Below are 22,467 nucleotides of genomic sequence, written 5' to 3'. Positions count from 1 at the left end.
ATCTAGCTCAGTCTTGAGATCGTCCAAATCTGTCCCAGATTCAGAGTACATTGCGAGCACCATCATCTGTAACTCAGCATTATCTGCTCTCTCAAGTTTCAATTGTTCTCGAAGTAGATCACAGTCACGCCTGGCAATTTTCAGGGCATCTTCAGGGCTGGTCAAGGGATCGTCACTCACTGGTTCCGGCTCCACTTCCCTGGGATGACTGGTTGAGGGTTACTCACTGTTGGCACCGGACAGACACTTCTTTGGGGTACACGACTTCTGCCTTGGGCCCTCTGGATATTCGGTTAACCGCGGGACGAATTCTCCATTTTCTCTAGGCTGCAGGGCAACTCGGTCCCCCTTTTCCTGCACAGGATCTGCGGACGTGTCTGTTCCTTCCACGGTAAGTGAAGAACTGCTTTTCTTTTTCCGCCTTTTTGATTTGGATGACACCGTCCCTTCAGGGATATTGGGGTCTCCATCTTCATTTGAAATTTTAGCGGCTTCATTATATACGCCAGGCTTTTCTTGCAGTTGCTTTAGTTGACAGAAATATTGGGTGATCTGCTGCTCCCGCTCTGTCTCCTGCTGATCATATTCGTCAAAGGGAGCGGTCTTTTCTGTTCGTGCCGAGTTCAGGCACCCCCACCATTCTTGGGGTGTTTTGTGGGTGTGACTCGGTTCGGCTTCCCCGTAAGAGATGTCTTCCTCTTTATTGGACTGGAAGGGCCACTCTTCCGTGGGGTAGGGTTCATTACAGGAACGCTGCATCTTGTCCTCCATTTTTAGGCTATCAGGTGTAATTTTCTTCCTGACCTCAGGAGGCGCTGTTGCCACTGTATTTGCTAGAACCCCCAATTGTGGTAGTCCTACAGATGGGCATATTTTGCTTGTAGAGGTCGTAGCTCTCACAGGCATCTCTGTAGACTTTCTTTCTTGGGAAATGTTTTTTTTTTTTTTCAATATCAGCAGTACTGTGCATGCATCTCTTATCAGGTATACAAGATGTGCAGTTGCTAGGTAAAAAAAAGTCTATTTGCTCTACACCATTTACTTGCTAGGTGCAATCTCTCTGCTTCAGCAACAGAATTTGGTTTTCTGCCTGAGTTCAGTAATTTTCAGTCTCATCTTTGGGTATTATGGCATTCACACTTCACACTTTGGGTGTCTGTTTTTGCTCCCAAGATATATAGGCAGACTTCTTTACTTGCAGAAAAAAAAACATTCTTTCATTCCCGGCAGGGTGACTCAACACTCAGCATTTGTTTGCTAAAAATTCCCCTGCTTCAGCACAGTCTTGTATCAATTTTCACACTTTTCTGCATATACTCCATTCACAGCTGGTAGCCCTATGCGGTGTGGCAACCTTTATTTGCAAAATCAGTACCACTCGTGGGTCACCATCTGTATTCACTGCTTCAGCGAAACTTTTGAAAACAACAAACACCTATCCCTTTTTAAGGGATGACTCACTTCTTGAACCCTGACTATGGCTGGAAGGCAAAACCCCTATTTCAATGACCATATTACACTTTGTGATAGGCAAAATAAGGTTTAGCTACTTCAGCAGTCTCTTCTGGGTTTTTGTAAGTTTCAGTGCAGTTTGTATCCCTTTAACTCTGATCTCTGCTGCATGAGGTTTTTTTTTTCTTTTTTTCTACGTTTCTGTCACGCTGTGCAGCCCATAGACCAGGCCAGTCCCCTGTACTGAGGTGGGATGTTGAATATACACACCGACAGCAGAGGGAGCGGGTCCGGGATGTGGTTGTAGCGTGGCCAGGCCTGGGTTAAGATTTAGAATAGTCGTTGTACTTGCCGAGTTCAGGAGTATAGAGAGTTCCGTAGTTTAAATCCGTCTCCGTGTCCAAGGGTCTGAGAGGTAAGAATCGTGATGGGTAAGCTGAAGTCGGGAGCCAGAGGGGTAAGTCAGACAAGCCGGTTCAAATCTGTAGGAGAAAAGACAAACAGGAGCACGACACAGTATCCAGGCTACACAGGAAGCAAGGAGCTATGCAGAGCAAGGAAGTGAAGTCACAGCCGGATATTTAAAGCGACAGTGACCAATCCGAACGAGGGGCATGGTGGAGGCGTGTCGAGGAGCTGCTCGTGAATGGCTGAGAGACCAGGAAATAGTAGAGCCCAGCTGAGGGTCTGTAACACCAATGCCAGAATCCAAGATGGCGACGTCAGAGTTCAAGGTATGCACTGGGCAGCGGCATGGGTAGCGACGGGGGGCAGGGGCAGCAGCCGCTGCAGTACTGGTAGTGGGTAAGGAGGGGTCACGCCGCAAGGGACGTGGCCCCCGATTCCTTACAGTACCCCCCCTTCAGGATCGACCTCAGGACGATCCATCCAAGGCTTCTGCGGAAATTTCTTGTGGAAGCGGTCCAAGAGAACTGGGGCATGGATGTCCTCCTTGGGTACCCAAGAGCGTTCCTCTGGACCATAACCCTTCCAGTGAACAAGGAATTGTATCTTTCCTCTGGATACACGAGAATCCATGATTGTCTGGATTTCAAATTCAGGTTGTCCTTGGCCCGTGACTGGTTTGGGTCTATCGGTCTTAGCAGGGAACCGTTTGCTCTGGACGAATGGCTTGAGCAGGGAAACGTGGAATACGTTTGGAATCCTCATGGAAGACGGAAGTTGCAGACGAAATGCCACAGGATTAATTTGTTCCTGGATCAGAAAAGGCCCTAAGAATCGAGGTGCTAATTTCGGGGTCGGAGACTTCAACTTGATATTCTTAGACGAAAGCCAAACTCGGTCCCCTGGCTTGTAATTAGGGGCCTGTTGACGACGGTGGTCTGCCTGAGACTTGAATTTCTGAGCGGCGCTAAGAAGCGCGGACTGAATCTTGATCCATGACTTCTGAAGAGTAGTTACCCGTTCATCAGCCGCCGGCACTCCTATCGGAATGTTTGAGATTGGCAGTCGACTTGGGTGGAAACCATAATTCACGAAGAATGGGGTTTCATGCATGGATTCATTACGAAGTGAATTGGTTGCAAATTCTGCCCAAGGTAGCAGGTCAACCCAATTATCCTGGGAATCGGAAATAAAACACCGCAGGTATTGTTCCAGCGTTTGATTTAGTCTTTCTGTTTGCCCATTAGTCTGGGGGTGATAGCCTGACGAGAAGGATAGCGCCATGTCAAGCCTCTTGGAGAAAGCCCGCCAAAATTTTGATATAAATTGCGTGCCTCGGTCCGAGACTATGGAAGTAGGTATCCCATGGATGCGAAACACCTCCTTGGTGAAGATATCAGCTAGGGTGGGCGAGGAGGGAAGTCCTTTGAGTGGAACAAAGTGGGCCTGTTTTGAAAAACGGTCAACGATGACCAAAATGGTATTCATCCCTCTGGAAGGGGGTAGATCCACAATGAAATCCATTGAAATATGTGACCATGGACGTTCAGGTACTGGCAAGGGCATGAGCAAGCCTGAGGGTCTTTGATGAAGAGTCTTGTTTTGTGCGCATACTGGACAAGCACTAGTAAATTCATGAACCATCTTTGCCATATTAGGCCACCAAAAAGTACGCTTGATAAGATCCAAAGTTCTCTTGAAGCCGGGATGGCCGGCTGAACGGACAGAGTGACCCCATTCTAATATCTTTTGATGAAACCTGGGTGCGGCATAAAGAGTTCCTTCCGGTACCTCTAGACCACTCGGAATTTGTGTTTGAGCTTCAACGATCTTTTCGAGAATGTCAAATGAGTTGGCGGAAATTATAAACTTAGAGGGTACAATAGTTTCAGGGGTCTCTTCGGATCTTTCCTCCGGAGAAAATTGTCGGGACAAGGCATCAGCTTTTGTGTTCTTAGAACCAGGAATATAAGACAGAGTATAATTAAATCTTGAGAAGAATAGTGCCCAGCGAGCTTGACGAGACCCCAGACGACGTGCATTTTCGATATACAGAAGATTTTTATGGTCGGTCAATATAGAGATAGGTTCGCGGGAACCTTCCAGGAGATGTCTCCATTCCTGTAAGGCCATCTTGATAGCCAAGAGCTCTCTATTGCCAACATCATAGTTCTTTTCAGCGGGCGAAAACTTCTTAGAAAAAAAAACGAATGGATGAAGCTTATCTTGAGGGAAGAATCTCTGGGACAGGATGGCGCCTGCACCACAATCAGATGCATCAACTTCTAAAGTAAAAGGAAGACTAACATCGGGATGTCGCAGGATGGGTGCTGAGACGAAAGCTTGTTTCAGGGTTTCGAAGGACGAGACGGCCTGCGGAGGCCATACAGACGGGTCAGCTCCCTTCTTGGTAAGGGCCGTAATAGGAGCCACAGTGGTGGAAAAATTTCGGATGAATTTCCTATAGTAATTGGAGAAGCCCAAAAAACGCTGGATGGCTTTGAGAGAGTTGGGCTGAGGCCAATCCAAAACAGCCTTAAGTTTTTCAGGGTCCATTGAAAATCCTTTAGCAGAAATTATATAGCCTAAGAAGGCAGTAGAGGTTTGATGAAAAAGACATTTCTCGAGCTTAGGGTAGAGATTATTGACACGAAGGCGAGCGAGAACGAGCCTGGTATGCTGGACATGATCTTGAAGATTTTTAGAAAAAATTAGGATATCGTCCAGATAGACAATTACGAAAGAGTTGAGAACATCACGGAATACATCATTCATGAAATCCTGAAAAACAGCAGGAGCATTACATAAACCGAAGGGCATTACAAGATATTCGTAGTGGCCGCTTCTGGTATTGAAGGCAGTCTTCCATTCATCGCCTTCTCGGATGCGAACAAGATTGTAAGCTCCTCGGAGGTCTAGCTTGGAAAATTTTTTTGCCCCTTGAAGCCTATCAAAAAGTTCGGAGATCAGCGGAAGGGGGTATCGATTCTTGACTGTGATGAGATTGAGCCCTCGGTAATCAATGCATGGTCTCAGGGATCCATCTTTCTTTTTGACAAAAAAGAAACCGGCACCAGCGGGGGACGAAGAATTACGAATGAATCCTTTTTCAAGGTTTTCTTTGATGTATGCTGCCATGGCTTCAGTTTCAGGGAGAGACAAGGGGAAGGACTTACATTTCGGAAGAACAGCGCCTGGAACCAGATTAATGGGGCAATCATAAGGTCTGTGAGGAGGTAGAACCTCCGATTGTGTCTTGCTAAACACGTCGATGAAATCCGCATATGCTTCAGGAAGAGCGGAAACATTAGCCGGGGGCGTTTCCACTCCCGCGAGGACTGTGGTAGGAGAAATGACCGGCAATGGTGAGGCGCCTGACTCTGGCTCCCACTGAATTGTCTTGCCATCCCTCCAATCAATGCGTGGGTTGTGCTGCTGTAGCCAGGGTAATCCTAGGATAACTGGAACGGCAGGAGAGTGCATCACGTCAAAGGATATGATTTCGGTATGAGTACCGGCAGAAAGGGTGAGAGGAAGAGTCTCTAACGTGATGAAGGCAGGTTGCAAAGGACGACCATCAATAGCCTCGAGGCCAATTGGCGATTTCTTAGCGATGAGTGGAATCTTGTTAAGAGTAGCAAAATCTTGATCCACAAAGTTACCACCGGATCCTGAATCAAGAAAAGCGGCTGTGGTTACGCGAAAATTCGGACCTTTAAGCGAGACTGGAAGCATAATTCTCTTAGGGAGTTCCTCTTCAGAGATAGGGTGAGAAGATATTGACCCCAAAATGAGTCCATCTTGCCCCATTGGTCGTGTTTGTTCTTTGGGCCTTAAAGGACAAAAACGTACCGTATGTTCAGGAGATCCACAGTAGTAGCAAAGGCCCTCATTCCGGCGACGAGCCCTTTCGGCAGTCCGGTCATGGGTTCTATCGGCAGTCCTGTCGATATTACGGAACTCTTGACTGGCAATCTGCATGGGTTCCACAGTGTCTAGAACAGGATGAATAGCTGGGAAGGATCTGGGAAGAATAGGGTCAGAAGAGAAAATTCTGGGACGCTGGCGTTCATGATGGCGCTGTTGAAGGCGCTGATCCACTCGTATGCATATTGCGATCAATTCCTCCAATCCCTGGGGCCTGGGCTGAACTGCAAGTTCATCCTTTATAGAGTCGGACAAACCTTGCCAAAACACAGCAATAAGGGCTTCTTGGTTCTAATGCGTCTCCGCCGCGACAGTCCGGAATTCCAATGCATATTTGGCTACGGACCTACGACCTTGAGACAATTGAACAAGAGAAGCAGCAGCAGTATCTCTGCGGGCGGGAATATCAAATACCTGCAGGAATTCTTGGCGAAAGAGCTGGTAATCCTGGGTGGTTTCCGCACGCAACTCCCAGATGGGAGAGGCCCATGCCAAGGTGTCCCCAGATAAAAGAGAGTAAACATAGGCTACCTTGGTGCGTCCGGTGGGGAACAGGCTGGGAGAAATCTCAAACTGTATTTCACATTGATTCAAAAACCCACGACAGGCTAGAGGGTCACCCGCATATGCTTTAGGCGTAGGAATCCTGAGTTCTGATGGCCGGTCGCCACCCTGCGCGGCTGGGACCGGAATAGGCTGTAGTGAAAGCTGGGAAAGCTGCATTACCAGGCTTGTGATCTGATTTCCCAAAGTATCAATGCATTGCGCGAGTCCCCTGATTAGTTGGCCCACCTCAGTCAGGTCTGTTTCTGTTGGGCTCTGCATAATGTCACGCTGTGCAGCCCATAGACCAGGCCAGTCCCCTGTACTGAGGTGGGATGTTGAATATACACACCGACAGCAGAGGGAGCGGGTCCGGGATGTGGTTGTAGCGTGGCCAGGCCTGGGTTAAGATTTAGAATAGTCGTTGTACTTGCCGAGTTCAGGAGTATAGAGAGTTCCGTAGTTTAAATCCGTCTCCGTGTCCAAGGGTCTGAGAGGTAAGAAACGTGATGGGTAAGCTGAAGTCGGGAGCCAGAGGGGTAAGTCAGACAAGCCGGTCCAAATCTGTAGGAGAAAAGACAAACAGGAGCACGACACAGTATCCAGGCTACACAGGAAGCAAGGAGCTATGCAGAGCAAGGAAGTGAAGTCACAGCCGGATATTTAAAGCGACAGTGACCAATCCGAACGAGGGGCATGGTGGAGGCGTGTCGAGGAGCTGCTCGTGAATGGCTGAGAGACCAGGAAATAGTAGAGCCCAGCTGAGGGTCTGTAACACCAGTGCCAGAATCCAAGATGGCGACGGCAGAGTTCAAGGTATGCACTGGGTGGCGGCATGGGTAGCGACGGGGGGCAGGGGCAGCTGCCGCTGCAGTACTGGTAGTGGGTAAGGAGGGGTCACGCCGCAAGGGACGTGGCCCCCGATTCCTTACAGTTTCTCAGATTGTTTGTAGGCAAAAAGCATAAAAAAAAAAATTCACATAAAAATCTCCGGTCCTTTTTAACTACAAGGACACCTCTTGTCCCACCTCGGACACCATATGTAGACGGACATTCACAGAGGTACACAATTGGAGGCTTTTATAAGACGAAATTATAATAAGGCTTTATTGTGCCTTTTCCTTTTTATCAGGAAATCATCCAAACACAGGGGGGGAACAAAGCTTCTATTCACTTGGGAGTATTTCTAGTGAAATCCTATGCAATTAATTCACATCTCCGTTAGTTAACCATTTCTCCCAGCCCCAAACATATAGCATGAAATAAGCAGATATAAGCAGTCTCTTAATTATGAAAGTCTTATCTGTTTCTTGCTGTAGAGTAAGCTTCTCTGCTCTCCTGGAACCGCACCTGTGCGTGCACAGAAAATATCAGCATCCAGGTTTAGAAGTCTTATTTGGTGTCTTGCAATCAGCTATACTGGGCAGAGCTGAAGACCGGTCAGCTCCAGAGATGTGTGTTTTCTTGGTCAGTCTCTCCTGGGAGTCTCAAGAACACTCCTCTGTATCTCCAAAGGTCAGTTCTCATTCAGAGCTAAGGAGTCACTTCCTGTCTCAACAGACAGGCTTTTGTAAGCAATCAGGCAGGTGGTGTTTATTAATTGACTACCAGCAGTTAACCACCACACTGCCAGATTAAAGGCACATTACTTGAACGGGGATTACTCCCCTGTTACACAGCCCCCAACCTCCAAGGAGAAAAAAAGAAGAAAAGAGACCATATAGTGCAGATGGTATTTAGTATTAAAAGGGGATTCAAAAAATGCAGGCTTACACTTCATATGATCGAGGTAGGCAGTATGATATTATAGGTAGTGGGTGCTCATCTGGTCGTGATCCTTTTGAGTTCCTCACTATCCTCTGCTCCACCGCAATACACTCGCGTCCATGCCAGGCACTCCCGTTGTGTCACTTCCGGTTGTTAAGCGAACTTCCGGATCTGATGGCAGGGGTGGACCTCAGTTGTTCTTCCTCTTCGGTATGGGCTGAAACACTCTACATGTTTCGCCGTTGTTACCACTCTGCGGTGGAGCAGAGGATAGTGAGGAACGCAAAAGGATTGCGACCAGATGAGCACCCACTACCTATATTATCATACTGCCTTCCTCGATCATATGAAGTATAAGCCTGCATTTTTTTAATCCCCATTTAATACTAAATACCATCTGCACTATATGGTCTCTTTTCTTCTTTTTTTCTCCTTGGAGGTTGGGGGCTGGTGACTGCTGTATACACAGGGAACATCCACCCCTTAAGTTGGATGACTGCCTGAATTTGACTGTTCTATTGTGAGTAGTCATTTTTGAGCTTTGTTTGCACAAATTTATTCACAACAGTATTACACTATGTAGTGTTTCTTTATTTCATAACTACGAGACGAGCTCCCCTGATTTGTTGGAGGATCACCTGGTGCAAGACGAGTGGAACAGTCTTTATCAAGAGTTGCAGTTTGTTTCTAAGTTTCTTAAAAAATTTTCTTTAGATCACTTGATTGTTATTATTATCACATTGCTTTATTATTCACACATGTGTGGTTGAATTGTATATTGTCACATTTAGGGTGTGTTAAAGCGCTATTGTTAGTTTTTTCACAGGGCACACAGGGTACCTGGAAATATGAATGAACCAAGGGGCACATGCAATTTGGCCCTTCTGGCCCGTCATTCCCTTAATGCCATCCACGGTGACAGGCCCCAACCAGTCTGGTGGACCAAATGGAAATTCAAAGTGCGTCCTTTGATCTAAGGACGTGGGTACTTGACTTCTTCCTTCCTGTCCAAATGGTTTTGACACCTCAGACTTCCTCTCTGGCTTTTGATCCCCACTGTATGAGTAGACACAGTGGCACTGTCTGAGAGTCTCAGCTCATTATACTGTGTACAAGCATATGTTTTAAAAGACACTTTTCCCTAAAATATACACTTTAAAAATATGCTAAGTCTTTTGGTTATGGGAAATAGAATAAGAAGCTGCACGTTATTTCTTACTAGCCATATTCCCCACACTCTATACAATACTTAGGACTAAACTTTTAAAAGTCCCCTCACAATCTTGTAGGTCAGGGGAGCGCAAACTTTTGAAGCTGCGCCATGGAGACGCGTCTGAATCCCGGTAAGTGTTACTATTGCAGAGGCCTCACGCGATCGCCGGCATTTAATTTAAATTCCTTTGGGAGGAGCATGGGACCTCTGCAACTGCCCGCACCCTCCCAAACAAATCTCCCGCCCCCCCTGGGGGAAGCGCCCCCAGTTTGCTCACCGCTGTTGTAGCTGATTGGAGTACCCCCAGAACTCCTATACCGGTTCTGGGTGACCTGGTCATTAGACTAAATATCCCCATTAACCTAGGGACCGCTTGACTGTTTCAGGGACACCTCACATCTCTATACCCCGTTTACCTTTCTGGGTTGTGCTGAAGCAGGGAACTTAGTGGTGAGTCACACCCTATACAGCTTCTGGGGTGATCTGGGCATTAAATGAGTATCCCCCTTAACCTAGGGACCTCTTGACTGTGTTAGGGACACCTCACATCCCTATACCCCTTTACCTTTCTGGTCTGTGCTGAAGCAGGGATCTTGGCGGTGAGTCACGTAACTTTTTCAAGGGAGGGTTTTGACCAGAGATCTGTTCCTATATGTCCCAGGGAATCTGTCTTGATTCCTGGATAAATTTTTGGGGTGGCCAGCAACTCTGGGCTCTGTCTACCTAGACACAATGTGACAACACTTTTACCGCAAAACCCCCCTTGAAACTCATAGCCTGTGAATCTCCACTGGTTAGCACTTCTGGAAAGGTAAAACACACATACATTCTTTATTGGTGCACATTCACATACATTTCATGTACAACCAATGGGTCCAAGAACTGACACTCTAAACCCACAAATATGGTTGAGCAGTAACTAGCTGGGCATTATACCTTTATTTATGGCCTGGTTACCCCCTCACTGTCACAGTCTAATGATGAGGCTGACAAGCAAATGCTTTTTTCCCTGAGAATTTTTAATTAAGCCTAGCACGGCTAATGTAGACATAATTAAACTTTGCACTCAATGTTAAGCAAAGCATCTTTAATAAATTGCACATTACTGTACATAATTGCAGACTGTTCTTTAAAAGATAAATAGAATATACAGATGTAACCAACGCCCCTGCTAACGCGCCACTTTGCGTAAACGGTGGAGCGATATTTGACTCAAGATTTAACACAGCTCCATTGAAATAAATGGTAACGTGTGCATCGTTTTCCAAATCACTGAATATTGAATGTGTTATTGGACATAACACGTCACGTTAATGGGAGCAGTAATGTCTGCTACATTTGTACCATTCAAAATTCCAAGAGAAGAAGAAATATGTATTAGACACTAAGGACTTCCGTTTCCTTAAAGCCTGAAAACATTATTATTTTATTTGTACCCAAATATGAAAAAAAACTAAAGGGAAATAATATAGGTTAAATAATATATAGATAAATAGGAACTGCAACTATTTTTTATGTCCCGTATTTGTTAAAACCAACTGTGCCTATTGTTTGTATTTCTGCCCATGGGTGAAAGCAGAAAAATTCTGCACTACCTGTCTCCTATTAGTTGAAGCTCGGAACCTTCTGCTAATTACAGCAGCTTGAAGATCGCCACCTGCTTTGATACATTTTCTAAAACATGCCGAACATTTATTACCACCTCCATTTTAGCTTCATTTCAGAACATACAAACAAAGTCCAATAATACAAGTGTCTTAATTGTAGCCCCTCTACTTTTAGCTCTCAGACTTACAACTATCCCTGGGGCCTGAGTCCCTTGTTACTTACCGGGCCACTTACCGGGCCACACGTGGCCTATGTCAAACACAGTATGGGTGTCACAGGAGACCCGGCATTTACACCTTTTATACCGGGATCATAACACTGAGCAAAACAAGGTGGCAAAATAAATTGTCATTTATTCACTTAAGCACAATGAAACACAAAATACATGCGAAAGACACACTTACTGGGGGTCTGGGGCAAAGAACTAACTTTTCCTGGTTGAAATAGGCAAAGAAACAAAGTTTTTAGTTGACCGGGACTTAGTCCCAAATGTCCTGGAACTCAAATCGGCATGAAGTTCCACACGCCACCACTCTCTTTCTTCCAGAGGTGATGAAAATCCTTGACCGGGAGTTAGCCCCAAATCTCCTGGAATTGTTTTCGGCTTGCAATCCTAGCCGCGACCGCTATGTTCAATTCTCAGAATTTGGCCCTGAAAAGCGGGAGTTAGAAAATATTCTGCCTTGAAATTTCTAAAGCCGGCTTGCTGCTATTTCTCCAAGAGCATCTTTTGGTCATTTCAAATTTACCGCTGCTGTTTTGGCGCTTAGAATCTGAGCTCCGGATTGGCTGAGGGTTTCTTATAGTATTTCAGAGTTCATTCATAAAATACTACAGCCAATCTAAGCGTGGGAATATTCCTACCAGCCAATCAGAGCGCTACCAAAGCCGGGCAAGTGTGGATTCGGAATCTGACAAGGGTATGCACCAACCTGGCACCTCTGCCACTTGTCATGCAGAAGCCACACACTGAGTTAGGCTCCTTAAAGTCTGGGCTGGGGCAAATGGTGGTCCGAGGACTCCCATTCATCCCAGCACGTGAGTTCTTGAGCCTAACTCCGTTACCCAAATGGCTTTCACACTTGGCAACCTCTGAGGCTTTCATGTCCAGGACCCGAGCAGACTTGATGGCCCCAAGCTTGGTAGCCAAATGGTCTCTCGGAACCCTGGACCTGGATGTCCCAGCTCATATTACTGTGCACAAGCATATACACACTTTAAACATACTGTTTAATAAAAGATATACTTTATACTTCTCCAAGTCTTATGGTTATGGGAAATAAAATATGAATCCTGCACTTTTATTCCTACTAGCCATATTCTCCACACACTTTCCCGGGCTTAGACTTTAAAACTCCTTGCAACCTTCTGTATAGTTGGTGTACCCCAGAACCCCTATACCAGATTCTGGTTGACCTAGCATTAACTGGACATCCCCTCTTATACTAGGGACCCTTTACCGTTCTAGGGATACCACACATCCCTTTGCCCCATTTACAGTTCTGCTCTGTGCTGAAGCTGGGAATCCTAGCAGTGAGTCGCGCTAGCGTTTTCAAGGGGAGATTTTGCTGGAGCAATGTGTATCCATGTATCCGAGAATCCGTCCTAATTCCCGAGTACATTTTTGGGGTTAAAGCTACTCTGGAACCTGGCTAGCTAGACATATTCTGACAAGATATCTCCGTAACCTCCCTCCCCCACCCCCTCATTGAAACTCATAGCTCAGCAATCTCTGTTTGCTGGCACATCTGGAAAGGTAAAAACACAAAAATTCTTGTCGCTCATTTTTACAGAATGCTTTAAAAATCACTGGGCTCGAGCTGACACTCCCGAACCCCAATACATGGATCAGAGGTAACCAGACGGGCTTTACCTTTATTGTTGAGTCTGGTTACCCCCTCACAATGGGTAATTCACTTAATTTACTATACACCTATTAAACTCAGGCACCTTGTGATCCTTAGCAGAGGATCACTACACACTGTACACATATTCAACACAACCCCCAAATAATACTGCGCGGATGTGAGTTAGTATCAGTGGTGTAGTAGCCATAAAATCCTGGGTATGTTGGCTTATGATGGTGCCAGCACACCGTGGGAGCTCGTGTTGTAGTGAAACTGTTGCAGGCCTGTTCTGCAAAAAGGTGCTTCAGTACCAATGTGTCTTTATAGCCGATGAGGGTCCCCTCCAGAGGCGTGTGATCTCTTTTCCACTCTGTGCACGTGCACACTCTCTGCAGGCCTAGAACGAACCTGCTGTGCTCAGGTCCGCGCAGATCTGATCTAACAGTGCTGCCTTTCCTTTTCTTAAAGGCTCCTCTCCCAGACAGTCCCTCCTCTTCCACAGCCGTTATTATTGGCTGCTCGTGTCTATCACAGTCATGTTGAAGAGGAACATGTCAGAGGGCAGTGTGACAGTGTATGAGAGAGAGCACACACACACACACACACACACACACACACACACACTAGTAACGTCGGCAAATAACAACACGTTATTTACAATAACAATAGCATGTGTTATGGAGTCTTCATATGTGGTGCTCACTTGCTTGTGAGCTTCTGTATCCCTAAAGGAAAGAGAAAACTAAAATGTACTTATTTTCACATGGCCAATGCTAGAGGTTCTAAAATAAGATGTAGAATTGAATTTTGTGTGTGTGATAAATGCTTCAGAGGCGTAACTTTTGTGATACAGTTGATATACACGCCTGAGTCTAGACACGCATAACAGTAGTCAATGTGAATTGCAGAAAGGTGAAACTGGTGACGGTGGTAATAGAGGGCTAGATGGAAAGAAAGGAGAATCGGGCTTTTCAGGACCCACTGGGCCTCGTGGCTTTCCAGGTGAAGAAGGACAGCAAGGAAGATCTGGAGTACCTGGAACTCCTGGAAAACCTGTATGTAACATGGGCTTTAATGACCTAATAATGACTCATACCTTTTCTAGTTACATTAAGGTTAATAAAGCAGCTCACATGGTCAGAAAATGGGAATCATAATTAAGATCAGATACTTTTTATATCTGATCAGTGAACTTTCTCAAAATACGTGTGAAACAAAAATTTGAGGGAATTACAAGGGTAAAACAAAATGCAAGGAATGGAGTTGACAATTGCAAATATCATCAAATGAAAAGTCACATCTTTTTTCCTTTTAGGGAAAATCCATTACAGATGACCACATTATGAAGTTGTGTACTAATGTCTTGCGTGGTAAGTGGTTTAATTGCATGCACGGGGGATAAGGGAGTTTCCAGAGGTGTTTGTGGATGCGGTGGTGATACTGTGTGATCTTTATTTATCAGTCAACAACATAGCTCGAGTGACATTTTTCTAATAAGTATGGGTCATTTGGTTCAATCTTTTGGCCAAAACATGTTAAGCCTGCCATTGCATGTACTTGTGAAGAGGAGAGCTTCCTGAGGTGTTTGTGGATGAGGTTGGAATGCTGTATGACCTTTATTTATCCTGAGGAAAGACTTATCCTGTCTGTATTCTTGTCTTTCGTGGTTTGCTCTATTTCTTTCTTCTTTTCCGGAACTTTATTTACACTCCAATAATTCTCTCTTTAGTGCAAGTAGTTATCAAGAATGCTGTATTTAGCTATGCTTTTGTAGAGCAAAAATTGGGCCCTTGTACTTCTATTCATCGACTTATAATACAGTAAATCTTCAGGTACTGTACAGGTACAAGAGGTGTGCTATATATTCTAAGATAAACTCACACTGTGCTTATAACATTATTTCCTTCAACCAAACAATTATGTTTTGCTTTCTAGCACTAGTGTTAAACTAAATGACCCTTTTATTCAAGAGATATATAGGTATTTTACTGTGTATTTTTGCCATTGGATGTAGCACTGGGCTCTCTTTTGTTTGTTTGGGGTATATATTGCCATGCCCAGTAGCACTCCATTTCTGGCATTTATATGCATATATATATTTTGTGGTAATTTTTGAGGCTTAAATATGAGCTTACTGGGTATTTGTGTGTTTGTCAATTTTGTCCAGCTGGTCACAGCTGATTTGGAGGTTGGCCCCTCCCTCCCAGGTTTAAAGCTCGTCCCATCCCACTTTCCACATGCACAGGTCTTAGCATGCTGCTGATTGTAACAGATCTAATACAGAGCATTCTTCCTGGTATTGTCCAGGTAAATAAGAATTTCAGTCAGATTTAGAACCATGCAGCTGATTATGACAGATCAATTATGATCATTCTTCCTAGCATTGTACAGGTTATTAAGAATTTTAATTAGTGTTAGGACCTGTGATTTTGTGGTCATGCCTTGAAGGGGCTCACAGGCTTACAATGCTTTGGCCAAAGTGTTAAACTAAATGACCCTTTTATTCAAGAGATATATAGGTATTTCACTGTGTATTTTTGTCATTGGATGTAGCACTGGGCTCTGTTTGTGTTTGTTGGCAGTATATATTGCCATGCCCAGTAGCACTCCATTTCTAGCATTTATATGCATATATATATTTTGTAGTAATTTTTGGGGCTTAAATATGAGCTTACTGGGTATTTGTGTGAAACTCACACTGTGCTTATAACATTATTTCCTTCAACCAAACAATTATGTTTTGCTTTCTAGCACAGTTACCATCCTTCGTTCACAATACGAATCCTAGTTGTCCACCATGTGAAGGGAAGCAAGGCTTGCCAGGGGTACCAGGCATTCAAGGCAGAACTGGCGACAGAGGGCCACCTGGGTACCCAGGAAGAGGAGGCAGATCAGGCTATCTGGGCCCTCAAGGCCTACCTGGCTCTCAAGGAATAAAAGGTGACATTTCATTGCTACTTATAACACACACCATTTATGTCTTTTTATCTGTACAGCGTCACCCTTGTCCCTGGACCCTTGACATTATAACACAAGTGACAACACACTACAGGTATAAGAGCACCAAATGTGGAGAAAGGAATTCATTGTGTAGGAACTTACATTGTCAGGGTCTATACAGCCTATTTATCAAACTGTGATATTGCCAATGCATAATCACCTGAAAATGGTACACAGTTTGCGGCCATAAGAATTTTCTATACATACAAATTGCACGGCATGACATCTCATTTGCATGTGTTTACACCCGCTTTATAAGAGCTGATGAATAAAGCATGCATATTGCTTCAAAGTCAATCTACTTCAAAATAATGTCCGGGGACTCTGTCCTTAGTGTCACTAACGCCACCCCAAAACATCATCAGCCCTGCCCTTTCTCTGGCCACTGCAAAAGATGAAGCATGATGGGACGCAATTTTGATGGTCACAGCAGTTCAGCAACTTGATCTGCAGTCTGAGATTATGCCCTCAATGTGTTTTTTTTTTAATTTAATTAGTAATCCCTTCTTTTTTTCCGGGGACAAACTTCTGAATGCGCAGGGTTTGAAAACCATCAAGATTTTCCAGTCAAGGAAAAAAGTCACTCATCCCCTCCTCTTGACCCCACCAGCCACCCCATGCCAATAAAAACTGCTCTCACCCAACCACAAATAATCCTTATCCTTGTGATGTAGGAAGCTCGACCAGCTAGGAGGAAAAATGTGTGCTTAGTATTATATTTATTTTATCAGGTTAGACCGATCATGGGCAATATATTTTTGATGAGCTTTTCGGGAGACCGTGCATTTAGTACTACTCCCAACTACATCACGTATGCAGGCAGGTTGGGTGCTATAGCTATCAATCACTGCGTTTGCTTCCAAAGTCTCACCCCACAATGCCTTGCATCCGCCGCTGCTACTGAAGGCTGATTCTCAGTTAGTTATGTTTAAAAAGCGCAGTAACTTGTTATCTGTGAGAATACACATACTGGGAAAAAAAGCTAAGTATCAGTATAGTGGTCCTCCAAACAAATAGTAATACTGAAGTGGTCTGCAGTATAGAAATGTTTGAGAACCCCTGCCCTATCTCTTGGGTCTTTGAGTTCTTTCTTATCCCTAATAGCCCAGCACTTCCAGAATCTGTTAGTGATAGCAGCTGGCTGACATGAATCTAGCAGGCAGTGTCCTCCAAATACTTTACTCCACTCCTAAAATAAAACAGGTATTACAATCCTCCCACTGTAATCATGTGCACCCGTTAAACATTATTGTGGATGTACTTTTTATGCTGAGTTATCATCTGGGAAATATTCTTTAAAGTGCAGCATTTTGTTCACTGATCCGTTAAAGCAGATTATTGATGTCCCCTGTAGGTGACACAGGACATAAAGGAGACAAAGGCTCAAAAGGGGAACGTGGCATAGGACAGCCAGGGCCACCAGGACTTACAGGTAATTCCTGAAACATGGGAACGGGATTTATCAAGGTTTGTTATCGTTCATTGTTATCGTTCATACCTAAATGTTTCATTGCTCATTAACAAGCATAACACCATTACATGAAAGAGGCTATCGGAAGGTGTGACTAAGAAGACTGTGCTAGCAGTTGACTGGTAATGACAGGTGTAGATGATGCTTGCTGAGAATTTACTAGCTTGTAGATGTAGACAGTATTACACCGGTAAGAAAGCCTGACCGTAAAACTTGCAGTTAAAAAAAAAAAAAAGTGATTGGGGAATATATATACTAATCAGTACTAATCCATAAAATACCATATGGGCCCATTCAATTGAAAGGGCAGTAAAATGCCTTACAGATTTAGCATCACTTAGTAAATATGGCCCTTGTTGTCTGGCGTTTTACCCTAGTAATAGGCAACGCATTTTCATAATACTTATGTATATGTCACTAAGGCCCAGATCCACAGAACTCCGTTATTGACTTAACGAGGCACTAACTTAAGTTAACGTGTCATTAAGTGCTAACGGATATCTTCAACGCTCAGTAGTGCAGTGTTGAGTGCTGGGTTCAGAAGTAACAGGCCCTTGCGTTGGCTATAACAGACATAAGTGCTAATGAAATGCACAAGAAGTTTTTCCTGTAACAGAGCTTATCTACAGATCTCCGTTACACTTAACGCAGGAATTTAACAATGTGTTACTTAGGTCATACATAAAGGTGGCGTAAGCTGCCCCCAAACCCTGAAATATGGGTTTTGCATGAGCGAAGACGGAGAGAGTCCTGTTTAGAGTCACAGGTGCTATACTGTTTATATCCCCTTCAAACTCACCTTCAAGCAACACGTGGAGAGACACCTGTGCACAGAAAATGGGCACCCCGGAGATAACTGGGAAATATGCAAATAGGAGTCATTAGCATATCCTATTAACACATTTCCCAGGTATCCTTCACAAAAGAGAAAAAAGACGCATGATTCAGTGTATTAAACAAATTTAAAGTGCTAAATTGCGAGCAGGTAAGTATTGCACGTACAAGATATTACTATCATTCAGGCATTACATGTCAGGTACATGTTACCCCTTTGGACAATGCATCTCAGAAAATCAGCAACTCCAAGCGTCCGCTGCGGTTCTGTTCTGAATCGTCGAAGAGGGATCCTCACGAGACATCGTAACAAAATGGCAAAAAAAGCGCTTCCTTCATGTTACGTAGTAACCTACTTCATCAGATGCAGTAGGTTACTAAAAAATAAGGAGGAAGCGTTATTTTTGCCATTTTGTTACTCCACATTACCTGGTGAGTGTCTCCCGTTCCTGTGGCTTAATTATTTAGTCTACGACCTTATACCAAACGCCGCTCATAGTGCGACGCAGTCTTGTGACGTCACAGGCTGCTACACAGTATATCTGGGGAGTACCTCTGGCGTTCATCGCCACCAGTGTTGGGAGTTCCCTGCAATATTGTGCAAGTTCCATTTTGCATGCATCTTACAAATGGACTATTACCGGAGGCGATCTACAATGGACCCAGGATCCACACAGACGTCTCCTGAGAATCCCTCTTCGGCAATTCAGGACAGAACTCGGCAAAAGTACTTGGTCAAATACTGTCAAAGATTTGAAAACTGACTGATGTGAAGAGAATGCAAAAACATTTCTCAGGTCTAGTTTATTATTTGGAAGTAACTAGTAAAAGTGAGCACAGTGTGCTTAGTTTTCACCAATTTCTGTACATCTGTGTAGAAGTATGTAACGGTGCCTTCCCCCCCTCCCCTCCAATTGCAGATCGGGGCCATTACTGGGTGTTTGTGGTGCATACCTGCTGGTAACAAGAGGGCTGTGTCATCCGCGGTAACCTTGGGACACAGGAACAGGCTTCTGAGATCCATACCCCACGATATACTTGGCAGTGCAGCGCCTCCATCTGCCGTAGGCTCCAGGCATATGGAGGCGATCTCCCACGGTAGAACTGCAACTCTCCCCTTAATTAGATCACACACCAGGCAGGAGGTATATTGCAAAACAGGAACGGGTTTATTACTACTCTTAGTGCAGCAATACAGGTACTCCGCAGTCACCTGCCTGATCTCAGTCTCTTCTCTCAGGTATCCCCGGAGATAGTCCCTGGACAGTCACTACGGGCCTAGGGCACCCGCAGCCGTCCTAGCTCTTCCCCAACTCCTTTGCGGAGGCAGAGGTATAGTCACTCTACTCCTCCAAGGAGGGAAGAGCGCATAGGAAGGCCCCAGTCTCGGGCTCCCAGACATGACCTGCCTTCCTCATGGGGAAGGACAACCCACTAACTTTTGAGTGGTCCTGCCCTTAAGTATAGCCTGAGGGTGGGCATCCCGTTGGCCCAGCCACAACAGGATATGCCAACCCCTGCTGTCACTCAAGCGCAGCACCAAAGGATGAAGGGGGAAACCCCATGATAACTACTGGCAAACCTGTGAACACCAGGGTTTACTGCCAGCCCGTAGGGTAAATTTAGTAGCCAGGGGGTACCCCGCTACAAGTAGAAAACATAGCACTGTGACAAAGCAAACGTAACACTTGTATCCCTCTATGGCAGGATCCCCAGGATTAAATGGCCGCAATGGAGAAGGTATGCCTGGCCCTTCAGGTAATCCTGGTAAACATGGGGTCGCTGGCACTCCTGGGAAGCGTGGGTTACCTGGACCTCCCGGGGTCTGCGATGTTTCGTCCTGTTTCTCTGCATACGGTGTGAGGAATGATCCGTTCAGGAAAGGACCAAACTTCTGAGGCAGGAGAAGAAGTGTGCTCAGTGGCAACTTCTGGGACTTGCTTCTGATTATCACCGCAGGACAATAAGCTGCTTGTTCTATCCAGTATGTCTTGTATAGCGTGTACATTTTGCACTGGACAATCTGTTTAACCAAATGGATTGCCTTGCGTTTTCTTTGCTCTGGCTAGCTTACATGAATAGATAGATGAACAAAGATTGCAAATTGTCATCTTAACCCCTTTTAGTGCCAGGACACCTGCAGCACATTCCTTTAGTTTTGCTCTTAAATTCTACATTACTTTCATCTTATTGCTGTGCATTGCAGGTCATTATTGCACATAAGGAGAGGTGTTACTCAGACCGCTCTAGCACAGAGGAGTTACATGCAGTCATCACGTTGTTACTGTAAATGGTTTAGATTGTTCTGTCTACAGCAAACAGCGGTCTCCCATCTATAATTTACAAATAAATAAAATATCAGTGTATATCATGACCCTCAACCCTGCATCAACAAAAACAATAATTGTTATTATTCTTCATAAATAATAATATCTCTTTATTTTACCTCTTTTAGCCGAAAGTTAATTAGCCTACTCACCACTCCATGGCAAACCCCAGTAATGCAAGTGTTAGTTTATACCAGCAAATACTTATGTGATTTTTTTAATAAAAGCAAAGAAACGCGTTTGCAAACAATTATGTACTGTATTGCTGTTAACAATTCACGTAGCTTACTTGCATCAAAATAGCTTCCATACTGACTGGGTGTGATTTTGGACTTGGCCACTGACACCAACTTTGGATTGATTTTTAAATCTCTAAATTTACATTTTGAAGGTAAAATTGAGGCCAAGAATGTAATTTTGAACATGCATCTCTAGCATCTTTGGCCTACATTCACTAAAGGTCAAACGCGGCTTTTTCAATGTTTAATGCTAGTTTTATTTATAAACCTAATGATGCAAGAAAAAAGTGGCCATCTGTGCATCTAAATGCACGTTTCAGAATATTGTACCTACACCGATTTGATATACAGACACCTTTAGCTTGAGCAAAATGCTTCTTTATACTGACGGTTGATACAATTTCAAAATGTTTTTATTGTTGGTTATTTAAATACAAGGGGAGTCATTTATCAAATCAGGTGCTGTTTTCTTTCCCTGGGTTTGCACCTTGGAAACTATGATAAATATCTCCCATTTTCCCTACAATATGGTTCAACAAATCAGTCCAGCTGCATATGAACCTCAATAAAGAAAAGTTTGGTTAAAATGAAGCCTGATTCTGTAATATCTGTTAATGCTAGCCCTTACACAGTAACATGTTATGGTTGGAAAAAATGCAGTAACGATGGTACAAGAACTGCAAAAGATTTTGCAAAAATAATGGCTTTTTGTGAGGGGGGGTTTCACTGCTAAATCGGCTGATGTAAGCTTGCATCAGCTCTGCAGCAGCAAGACTTTTATAAATAGACTCCAGTGTGTACATAATTAGTTTATTTCACATATATAATGTATATTTTCATATTTTTCTGCATTCAATTAATCAGGTAAACAATACAAAATATGTATAGCTTAATTCAAAGCTAAGTATACGTTTACATGAGATACAAGAGATCAGTATTATAATATCCCTCCGTTATATACTTTCTATTTGTAACAAAGATACTTTGCAAAAAGATACTGTACTGTATTTAGATTTTTTTTACTCAAAAAATCTTGTATAATTATTCCTGTCAGGTACAGTTATTGCTTTTTATCCATGTGTTTACTTGTGATACTGTATAGTGGGTAAGTGTTACACATTTTTGTAATTCCAATGGTTTTGTACAAGAGATTTAGATGACTGTTTTTTTTCCAATAAATTTGAAGCCCTTATTTAGAAGTGTTGTGTATCGGGTCTCAGTATATATGTGGGAATTAATTTGAGAAAATAAAACAGTTTTGCTCTACAATAGCATTGGTTTGTATGCCCGTCACATACAGCACACCTGTGAGCACGTGACTTGCATATGGGACAAGGGTAAATCCACAGCTATCAAGTTGACCCACTTGACCCAATGGTCCCTTAAATAAGTAATATCTCCCCTCAATCGGTCCCAATATACCATCTGTCACAAAGGGCACACCTGTGAGCACTTGACTTATGTATGTGGCACGGGTTAATACACAAAGCTAACTAGCTGACTCACCTTTCACCTATGCAAGGTACCTCAAATGAGTAATATTTACCCTCAATCTGTCCCTTTAATCAACTGTCACCACCAAAGAAATGATCAAAATATTAATTTGCAGAGTCTCTGGTCCCTGTTTATTAAGAAAGCTATGCACTCAACTCACAAAAATCTGTTATAGCAAAATGTACCCTAAAATGAAATTAGTTCAAACAGTTCAAACCAGAGCTCAAAGGTTACTTATTAAAGTTTAGCTTTAATATACAAAAAGTAAAGTGCTTAGGTTACAGAAAAAAATGATTACAAGAACATACAGTATAAAAATGCAGAGTTTCTTAAAGTAAAG

General features: G+C 43.9%; 1 protein-coding gene across 1 annotated transcript in view; it reads left to right on the top strand.

The window, feature by feature from the left end:
- Positions 1 to 21,783, top strand: part of LOC142487059 (uncharacterized) — a 137,205-nt gene extending 115,422 nt beyond the window's left edge. Inside the window, exons 25-29 of the mRNA XM_075585745.1 lie at positions 13,671 to 13,817; positions 14,078 to 14,132; positions 15,514 to 15,702; positions 17,117 to 17,194; positions 19,775 to 21,783. Of these exons, the coding sequence (XP_075441860.1) occupies positions 13,671 to 13,817; positions 14,078 to 14,132; positions 15,514 to 15,702; positions 17,117 to 17,194; positions 19,775 to 19,965 (660 nt within the window). The 3' untranslated portion in view covers positions 19,966 to 21,783. The remainder of the gene's footprint in view (positions 1 to 13,670; positions 13,818 to 14,077; positions 14,133 to 15,513; positions 15,703 to 17,116; positions 17,195 to 19,774) is intronic.
- Positions 21,784 to 22,467: the final 684 nt, after the last annotated feature.

The sequence above is a fragment of the Ascaphus truei genome, chromosome 2 (genome assembly GCF_040206685.1).
Source record: "Ascaphus truei isolate aAscTru1 chromosome 2, aAscTru1.hap1, whole genome shotgun sequence".
NCBI lineage: Eukaryota > Metazoa > Chordata > Amphibia > Anura > Ascaphidae > Ascaphus > Ascaphus truei.
The sequence above is the reverse complement of the archived record's forward strand: the minus strand, read 5'-3'. Positions and strand labels throughout refer to the sequence as shown.